This window comes from Haliaeetus albicilla, chromosome 1 (assembly GCF_947461875.1).
Source record: "Haliaeetus albicilla chromosome 1, bHalAlb1.1, whole genome shotgun sequence".
NCBI lineage: Eukaryota > Metazoa > Chordata > Aves > Accipitriformes > Accipitridae > Haliaeetus > Haliaeetus albicilla.
In genome coordinates, this window is record NC_091483.1 from 59031561 (window position 1) to 59041896 (window position 10336).

Sequence of the window (10336 nt, forward strand, 5' to 3'; positions counted from 1 at the left end):
AGTTCCTCAGCCTTCTCACGTATTGTACAGACTCCTCCACTGTCACCCACTGTGTATATTTGATGTACCCAGTTCCTGTACTAGAAGAGACAGTGAACAGCAACTCTCTACTTTCTTTATGCCACCCATAAGCCTTGGACAAACCCTTGGTCATCGGTTTTCCATGCTGAAGACTCATGTTCTGAATATTTTACCCTTATCTTTAAATACTTTGCTCCCCGGGCTTTTGGGACAGTATTTTTTTTCCACAACAAAGAACAAATCAGTTTTCTCAAACAGTCAGTGTAAGTGCCAAACCCTGAACTCCATGGCAAATGTGTGCAACCCTTTTTCTGCACAGTGAAAGTGAACAGCTTGTCTTCTAAAGGAGCTGTTCAAAGTTACCCTGGTTGACTGAGAACTGATAATATACAGGCAACACACGTGAGACTTTTTCCATGTCTGAGTTTATTCTTGGCTAGCCACCCAGTTTAGCTTTACATTAGAACCTGGGCTTTAAGGCTTGCATTATGTATGAGAATCCAGATAAGCTTACAGCATTAATTGTTCCACACAAAAGAAAACCTGCCATTAGCAATTCAATGTATCATTTACATCATAATAATAATTACAATTCCCTTTCTTCCAATAAATTTGGGCATAACTTCATCACTTTGCCATTTTGACTCCTCATTCTTAAGTTACAGCTTCACAGGTATGCTCCTATTAACTGCAACAGTTATGAAAATGAGCTTTATCACATGAACTTTTGACTGGGATCCATTACAGTGTCATTCTGCCTCCCCCACTGCATCTAGAATATCATGGTTTCAAAGTTCAGGGTGCTTTGCAAAAGCAATTTATCCGCTGCAGGCATGCCTGGGGTACTAGCTTCTCACTTCACTACATGAGACATCTTCCAGATCTGTTAGTCTGAGAGGGTTTACAGAAATTAACACACAGAAGAGGGGTTTTTGGTGTTGTCAGCAACGAACACATTCACATACACATCAGTACTAAGGTGTTGAGCAAGGAGAGTTGATTATGGCACTACTTTAATGAGCCTGTAAGATCATGCTTTTGTGCCAAGTAACACACAGAGCTACTGTAAACAGTTTGAAATTTAAGTATTAAAGAGGATATAAGAGTGGACAAGGGACACACGGGGTGAACACTGGTGAAGGTCAATAAAATGAGCAGAAACAGAAGTCACAGCTTCCTATTTTAGCAGTCTCAAGTAGCATTTAAAGGCCCATCTTGCACAAATGCCCAGGGGAATGAGACATCTACGAAGGACAGGAGAAGCCCTTCCTATTATTAGGCTCATGAGAAAGAGAATGGAAGAGAGGGCCTCTGACTTGGTAAGGAACAAGTCCTGGGAATCTGACTTACTGGAGCCATGGTGACAATGAGGTAATATTCAGCAGCAGGAAATGATTAAGGGGAAGATCAAGGTAACCATCATATCCAGTAAGCTCAATGGTATTAGAAGTGACAGGCACACCAGAGAGCAGATAGACAGGTAGAGCCTATGAAATGATAGGAACAGTGGTCAGAAAGAGCCATAACAAAAGGGTAAGTTAGGAAGACAAGCTAAAAAAGGAAAAAATAAGGCAATGCCATGAAGAGGTGATTTCCAGGAACTGCCACCATGTCACAAATACTTGGGCTTTTTTCTGGGGGAGAGGAAGGGCTAGCCAAGGTACAAAGTGCAGAGATGCAGCCCTGTCAGTACAGTTAGAGTTAGACAGCTAGCCTGTCCGCTCCATTGCTGCAATGCTCCACTACGTTCAGCCTGAAGTCATGGCCACCACACAGAGCACAGAGTGCTTACCCAGCAGCCTCATCAGGGCTGCACTCCCATACTAAAAGGCAAGGACAGTCACTAACAAAGCCCTCAGCTGAGCAATGTCTCAATACGCTGTCACAGCCTACAGAATCAATTTGTTTATTGTGAGAGAATGCAAGACAAAGATCTCAAAAGCACCCCTGTCCCAGAGCTCCACCAAAACAAGCTAACCCAGTATATTCAGTTTTACAAAATAAATGTGTTCATCTTCAGTTAAGCCGCTTTCCCAATGATCAGCACACTCATAAAAAACACCATGATAAAGAAAATCCACATGAAAAACCTGTCCATCACTTTTGCGACTTTTTTCCACTCAATTCCTTTGGCCCGGTTTGCTTTATGGTCTCGAACACAATTAGCAATATACTCGATATTTTTAATCAGCATTTTGTAACAGGAACAGCAATTAACAGTCTCCCTAACATTTTCACCATGAACCCCATAGCTTTTATGCAAATTTCCATTGAGCTTCTCCTTGAGATCACAGTCATCATTCCTATTATTGGAAAGGTGACTCCTTACTTCTTTGTGCCTCCTCTCACACCCATCATCCCCCTCTAACTTATGTTCTTCTTTCTTCTCTCTTTTTGGACTCGTGCAATTTTCACCCACATCATAAACAAAAAAGATTTTTGACATGTAGTCCAAAATAACCACCCTAGCCCATTGTGGAACAGGCTTTGCTTCTGAGCCACAGTGATGGAGATTCATTATAATGATCGTCAACGCAGTGGAAGCTGTGATCATGGTCATAGTTGCTATGTAATACTTTCCTGGAACATGAAATAAAATCATATTAAAGATGCTCCCCTAATAAAAAAATTCAATGCAGAAATAACAACGTGACAACATAGTGCTAAAAAAATGCAAGTGAAAACAATTTTTAATCACCCTTGTTCTCTGTACTTAGATCACACTTAATTTGCTATTTAAAAAAATAATATTAAAGCAATTAAAGAAAAGCCTCATACTCATTACTGGCATACCTTCATCAGATGAGTAAGTGACTACCGTATTAGCACGGTAAATATTTGCGAGCCAAAACCTCTGATTTCTCGAAATACACCCATTCAGAAGGCAGCTTAAAAATGTTTATCAGGGGCCTTGTTCTTTTCCCAGTGTCTGCAAAATCCCAATGTTGACGGCTTCACGTGGCGCATCAGAAATCCCACTTCCTGATGTATTAACAAAAGTGATGATAACGCTTTGTTGGAGCTATTGACGCACCCCACAGCAGCAGATGGATGCTTTCGCATTCACACAGGCCAGCGAATACGCAGACCTCGCTGGTATCCACAACTAGCGTACTGACAGCTAAGAGGCCAGGCACAGAGCCGAAGGGTAGCTCCGCTGCCTGTTGAGATTTGCTGTCTGGGTTTTCTTCAGCCTGTACAGATTTTAGCGTGGCTAGTCCAAACAAGGACAAAGCTCATTCTGGCCAGGAACAGGTAACAAATACAGCGAATACGAGCTGTGCCCCTCAGCCACCGCTTTTCACAACTGAAGTACAGATCCGACCAGCGAACCTACTGTGGCTTGTGCCGATGCCAAGAGGCAGCTCCCAGCCCTGCTCCGCTGCTGCGCAGCCTCTGCAGGAAAAGCAAGGGCTGGCGGCATCGATGACACAGGGTGCGCCACAGACAAGCGTGACGTGATCCCAGTTTTCAACGGGCTTGGAAAGGATGGTGAGGGAGAGCGAGGGAACAGAGAAAGCAGACTGAAGCTAGGTCTTGGCTCCTTAATTTAGACAGCATGATGGGAGGGCAGGGAAGGTTCTCCAGTACAGCAAGCCCATGCTCTAGGCAGGAATAGTTGCTGCTGGTGTGGGAAACACATTCAACAGTCTTCTTCATTGACCGGTGTTTTGTCTCACTTAAGCCATGCAGTTTTTTATATACACAGTAATAACGAGAATAAAAATAACGAGATCTGAATTATCTTAACGAAGCTGGAAGCCAGCGTGGAGGCAACTGCGTTCCTAATCCTCCAGCAATCCCACCAGGACAGCCGGGCAGGCTCATGCCTAGGGGCCAGATCAGCCAGGGGCAGGAGGGTCTTGGCAGAGGGGACAGTGCTGAACACCTCCCTTTTGCTACAGATCAGCTCTTCTGCACTCTCAGATGTAAATTAAAATTCAATGTCATGGATTGCCAGGCATTACAATTTAATGTAACAATTGTCAGATATTAAGTTAACCCTGAGTGTCCCAGCCAGACCATCCAACCACCTGGATCTGACAGAAACATATCCTGAAACAGCCTGACCTTGTGCTTACAGCTCTTGCTTACACTTCACACACTGGTTCTAAAATTGTTTTCCATTACTAGCTTTATTAAAAGATGTGAGAAAAAAATTCTAAATGTCTAACTATATTTAATAAATACAAAATAGATAGTTAATATATAATTTAAAATAAACACAAAATAACCTTAAAGAGCGGCAGCATACCTGTAGAAATTCCATGCGCATTTTAAGTATTTCACTATGTTTTAAAAATGTAGCACCTTTATTTTCCCAGAAGCCACAAATTACATATGGTTTCCGTGATATACAGCCCTGCTATTAATAAGCCATGTTTAAAGACTAAGCGTGTAAAGCTCACCTATCAAAGGTACATTTTCAGAGGGAGGCATGATCTCTGCAACCATCAGCTGGAACACAGTCAGAGCAAGAAGAACCGTAACGCCCAGAGACACCTTTTCCCCGGAGTCTGCAGGGAGATAGAATCCCAGTGGGGCCAGGAAAGAGATCAAAATACAAGGAAGCAACAGATTAAATATGTAGAAAGAAGATTTCCTTTTCAAAATCAGTGTGAAGGTCACATCGGGATAAGGTTCAGAGCAGCAGCCATAAGTGATGACGTTCTTAACTGCTGGCATACCATGAATCTCCCATTCCACATCTTCTACGAAATCAGAGAGGTCACCACTATCAAGAGAATTGATGATGTCTACCTGATTACCATTATAGGTCCAGGATCCAAATGTAAGGTTGCACTGCTGGCTGTCAAAAGGAAAATAAGATACATCCACTACACATGAGCTCTTTGTGATAGCAGGTGCATCCCAAGTGATTTTTCCATCATATCTCAACACAACATTAGTATTCACTGGTTCTGAAAAGTCATCATCCGCCCTAAAAGACAGAAAAGTGACAGTCAGGATTGACAGGCAACAACCTAGAGTGTGGGCCAGGGAAGAGGGGGCAAGGAGGAAAACCCTCTCTTCACACCATTAAAAGCATGTCTCTGAAATCACATCTATATTTATACTGAATTTTAGTAGGAACTTACTATTAACTATTATTTACAGGTACCAGTGCCCATTAATGCCAAACATCAGTGCTGCTAAATTACGTTGTATTTATTGTCCATAGCTTCTTCAAACTTGACCGCAAACAGGATACAGTAAGATAAGAATCCATTCAAAGATGAAAATAATCTGCTGGTCACTACTGGCCTGGGAGAGCAGACAAGTGCAGCCTTTGTGTACCACCTTCTTGTGGACAATCTTCCAGAGCTATTCAGCAGCTGCAGTGCAGAAAGCACTTCAGACTGCCAGGTTATTCAATTCCCAGTGCAGAGAAATTCAGAATAGCTTTGCTGTGTAGCGTAATCAATTGCCAAATCCTGTCTATGGCTTTATTGCAAAATATTTAGATGATCAACAACTCATGTTAAGACAACAAACAATACCCCTTGCTAAGGTAAGGTAAAGTGATGAAAGTTCAGACTCCATGGGTCCATTCCTCCTTCAACCCCCTCCCTTCCTCAGACAAATATTCAAGCTGATTTTCTCCAGCCACACTCACTTGTTATATAGGACAATATCTGGTCTCCAAACCAAATTGCTTGGAATCCTGATAGAATCCAACCCATCATATTTATCTTTGTCCCATTTGAGGTATGCATCATACCAGCTTTGTCGAATCCATAAGTAAGCTGACAAAATCTGGTTCCTTTCATCCTGCATAAAAATGTAGAAATATGTCTAGCTGCAGGTGACAAAATCACATCTTAGATGCAGACAGCATTTGTTGTACAGCTTTAAAGTACTGCCCAAAACAGGCCAGAATGCTGACAGGCCACAAGAGCACTTCTCAGACAGGTACATATGCCCATACACTGAACAGGGAGCTTATTTATTTGGACTTTGTCTTTTCCAAACCTTCTTCCCCTTGCACCCTCCCTAGCTTTAATCATAGCTGTCTAAGGCTCCCAGTATCTTAAGGATTTCCTTTTGCAAGCTTCAGAATACCAAACAGCTAACAGATTCAGTCTAACAAATTCTCTGAAAGCTTGGTGAGGCCTTGAAGTTGTAATTCAGAAGCCACAAAAGTGATTTTCCATTGTCCTTCCGGACACATTTTCTTTTGCCTTAAAAGTAGATCTGGTTGAACCAAATTTATAAAAAAGTTACTGAAGGCTAAAATAGGGAGTCTATGTAGAAATTAACTGCATCTTAGAAAAAGTATTTGCTCTTTCTATTTAAAATTCAGCAAAAGTTGCCTGGAGGGTGCGATACTAACACCTAACTACAAAAGAAGTCTTAACAATTCAGCAGCTGCAAGTTTGCAGACTTATAATGGAAGTCTTCATGTTGCAGTCAGATTAGAATTTACGAAGAACTGGAGAACATGACCCTCGCGAGGAAGCATTACTGAAGTTGTCACAACAAAACGCATGTTGCTTTTCCTGCTCCAAGCAAAAGTTTTACAGCTAGTACATTTCTGCACATCTTTAGAAAAACATAACTGTACTCTTAACTCACCATGTCCTTAATTTGGGATAATGTGATCTGAAGGGTGACATTCAGCACTTTATCTGTGTCTTCCACTGGTCTTAGAGCATTTGAGTAGTCCTCAAACAGTTCATTAAACAGCATGTGAGCGTATTTTCCTTTGGCTGATTCTACAGCTAGATAACATAGATTTGTTCAGTATATCAGATTAAGCACTGAGCAGTATCAGAAGATATCCTCTTTCTACAGCTTCAAGTAGTATTTGCTATAACTGCATTTATCATCCATATACTGTAGAATATCATTTAGTGCAGAAACAGAAGTATACCTGATGAAGCTATTCAAATAAAGACAGCTTTTACCTGTAGTAAATGAGTAGCTAACTCTAGCTTTTCGCACCCACTGAAAAAAAACTCTGCATCCAGAGATTCCTACCTTTTTTGAAGGTAAATATCATTAATTTTATTTTACTGATGTCTTTCATAGGCATAGAGATTATCAACTTACAGTCACGCATCTGCCAAGCTAAAATTAGAAGCAAAGTCTGAAGTCAAACCTGCTCCCAGGCTAATGACTTGTGATATCTCCCTAAATGCAGCACTGACACATTCATGCTACTTTCAGAATTTACTCTTTTTTTTTTTTTAACTACCACCTGGAAAAAGCGTGAGCTATTTTTCTTCACAAATTGGCAATTGCATGATGTATGAACACATTCTTGCACTAACACCTTTTCCAAACCATGTATATGGAGATGCTTCTTGTTATCCAGACTTAGTCACTAAAGATAATTCACCGAAACTTCAGGTTTTAAATGACACTTTTACTGTTCCACGCTGTTTTGTGCACCACGGTTTCTGTAGGCAGTCTTTGTATTACCTTTAGATACATTCACACATTTCTGCAAGCAAAGGGCAAGGACAGTAACACTTACAAGACCTGCGCAAATGCCAGCTGGCACTATGTAGGAAGCAAGTGCTTTGGAGTACATCACACTCTGGTGACTCACAGTGACTTCCTGGAGCAATAAGAGTTCAAAGCAAACCTTCCTGATTAAAAAGAAATCCTAACAAATCAAAGCTTCACAAAGAGCATTTAAGTTCTGGCTGTACAGGATCATTCATTTTGTCTATGCATCAGTGAGACAAAGTACAACGAAACAGATGAAAGACTTCTGGAGCTCAAGCATGTAAGACATATCAGGACATCAGCCCTTATCTGAGTAAAATAAACCTCAATGAAACATTTAGCTATCAAGCAGCATTCTCACCTTGAAGCATCACTGCTGTAAACAGCAACCAGAGAGAGACGGAAAAGGAGGACAGGCTATTTCTCTTCATTTCCGGACCTTAAATAAAATTGTTCACTCAAGGGCACAAAAACGCTTATCACCATCCAAAACTAGCAAACAAACAAAAAAAAAACCCAAAACCCCACCAAGTTGCACAGCAACATAAAGATGCTGAGGCACTGCTGAGCTGCTGGGAGCAACTCAGTCCTCCCTCAGCAGCTGCCAGAGTCCTAGAGTGACCGACCGCTGGTCTTTGTCCGTCCGTCTTTGTCCCTGCTGGTCTTTGTCTGTCCGTCTTTGTCCCTGCCACCGCCGGAGCTCCGGCAAACCCCCCCTTCCCGTAACCCGAGAGCCGCCTGCTCTGAAGCTAATGCTGAGGGAGAAGACAAACGGATGGGATGTCAGTACGGAAACTATATTCTGTTGCATTTTTTGGTACAAATGTAAGATTTTGACCAATTTACGAAGAGCCCTTTCACATTTCTTTGGTGGCCACGTTTTACTGCCCATATGTTCAGCAATAGCTTGCTCAGAACCAGTTCTGTGGAACCTGTGGACCCTCACAAAAAAGTGATTTGCCTCAGTACTTTAACTGGTATAGTCACGCTGTACATCACACATCCAATATGTCACACAGCAAAAAAACCCACAGCCTACCTACTCCCATGCTGACAAAACGACGTTTTCACCTACCAAAGTGGTGCCACATGGAAGACATGCATCTACACCAAAGTCGGACAACACAGGCAACATTTGCAGCAGCCCAATACCGCTGTGCAAATAAGAATTTCCAGTGGTGTAGACAAGTCCGAGACCAGTACTCAGCACAGTATATCAGGAGCAAAACTGGACTCTGCAGATAAAATGCCATTTCCTAATACAGTACATTTTTTCCCAGGTAAACTTCACAAGACTTTACAAAGAATTACGGAGTTACTGGACAGCTCTTGCATTAAGCTAAAAGACTTACAGGAGAGAAATATGAATATGAAACAATACCACACCCGGCCTCCCATCTACCCCGATGGTCAGAACTTCATTAGCTCTGTCTATATTAGTCATGTTGCCAAGTTAGTTTCCTAGTACTGCAGGCATTTTCTTACAAGTTTCTCACAGACAAGAGGAGATTACTTCCTCTTCCATAGTCCAGTCCATCCTTCCTGATATACTGCAGTCCATTTTGCCATCCTTTTAGAACCGGTAACAGAAAATAGTCACTAAAATTGAAAGGTGAAAATATAGAATGAACTACCAGCAAAAAGAATTGGTCCAGAACAGTTCTGATCCACACAAAATACAAAATACTGTTGCTTTACTCTTGTGTAGTCTTTTGGCTAGAAGGAAGCCAATCCCTCCATACACATAATTTCTATATAGTAGCACTCCTGGCACTCACTGGCTAATGTTTGTGCTTTCATGGGGTCTATAAATCAATGACATTTATGGCCAGGTTTAGTAGGTAAGCAATAAATAATTTCAGTCAAAGCACTTGTAATGAAATCCATCTCTGTCACTTCATTTGCTGAACTGTCAAAGGGGAAAAAAGTGGAAAACAGTTTAGAAGTCAAAAAGGTCAGAGCAGCCCATAGGCAGTATGCAATAACCTGCTTTTTCTGTGGGAAGAAGGTATATGCTGTTAGAGACAACAAAAATCAGAGATGAAAGATGAAAGATTTTTGGATACAGTCAGATCAGCGCATTCTCAGGGGATACCTTTAGTCTACAGTACATTGTCATTATGTCAGCAAGTAGCTACTGCTTCACTTCTCTTACTGTAATTACAAGAGTGACCAGGGGTACTGCTTTAAGTGTGCTGCTAAAAACACCACTGGAACCAAGATTAAGCTTGCTTTGCCACAGGCTGGAGACAATCTGGTGACCTGTTACACCAGCAATATCTATCTCCCCAGTGCAAGTACTTTAATTTACATAAGATCAGATACATTAAAGAACCCTGCACCTTTATTGTAATGACATCTTCTTGAAGGGAATCTGCAGGTTCTCAAAAGACAAAACCAAGAAGCATGCTTATATGTGTTTACTCAATTTATTCTTATACACACAAATATTCCATATGTTATTCATTACAAACTTGCAAAGGGATAGATCATAACCTCTCAGTTATGATCTATCATCTTTCCAGTCATCAAATATATCGAATAGTTGCCACATATTGGACATACAGGCAAACACAAGCACACACATAAAAGAACATGCTTGTTATGTTTGAGATGCTGCACTGATTACACATTGCTTGTAAAAATAAAACTAAAATACATCCAAAAGCCTTTTCAATATTAAAGATACAAGAAATTTAACAATCTTAGTATGCCAGACCATTTGGCTTCTTTATATTTGTTCACAAGAAATCTGACGTGTAATTTTAATCCAAATGTCCCTAATGTAGACATTTTGTGTGAAGAGTGAGTATTAACATTAATCGTTGTTCATTGATCTGAGAGTTTCATCTACAAACCC

At 41.1% G+C, this 10336-nt stretch overlaps 1 protein-coding gene across 1 annotated transcript; it reads right to left on the reverse strand.

Annotated features, from left to right (window-relative positions):
- Positions 1-1474: 1474 nt before the first annotated feature.
- CHRNA9 (cholinergic receptor nicotinic alpha 9 subunit) lies at positions 1475-8129 on the reverse strand. Its single transcript, XM_009916073.2, has 5 exons — positions 7838-8129; positions 6598-6743; positions 5639-5793; positions 4431-4963; positions 1475-2601 (listed from the first exon to the last, which is right to left on the reverse strand). The coding sequence occupies exons 1-5, from the start codon at positions 7905-7907 to the stop codon at positions 2042-2044; spliced, it is 1464 nt and encodes a 487-aa protein (XP_009914375.1). The 5' UTR covers positions 7908-8129; the 3' UTR covers positions 1475-2041.
- Between the last annotated feature and the right edge of the window lie 2207 nt (positions 8130-10336).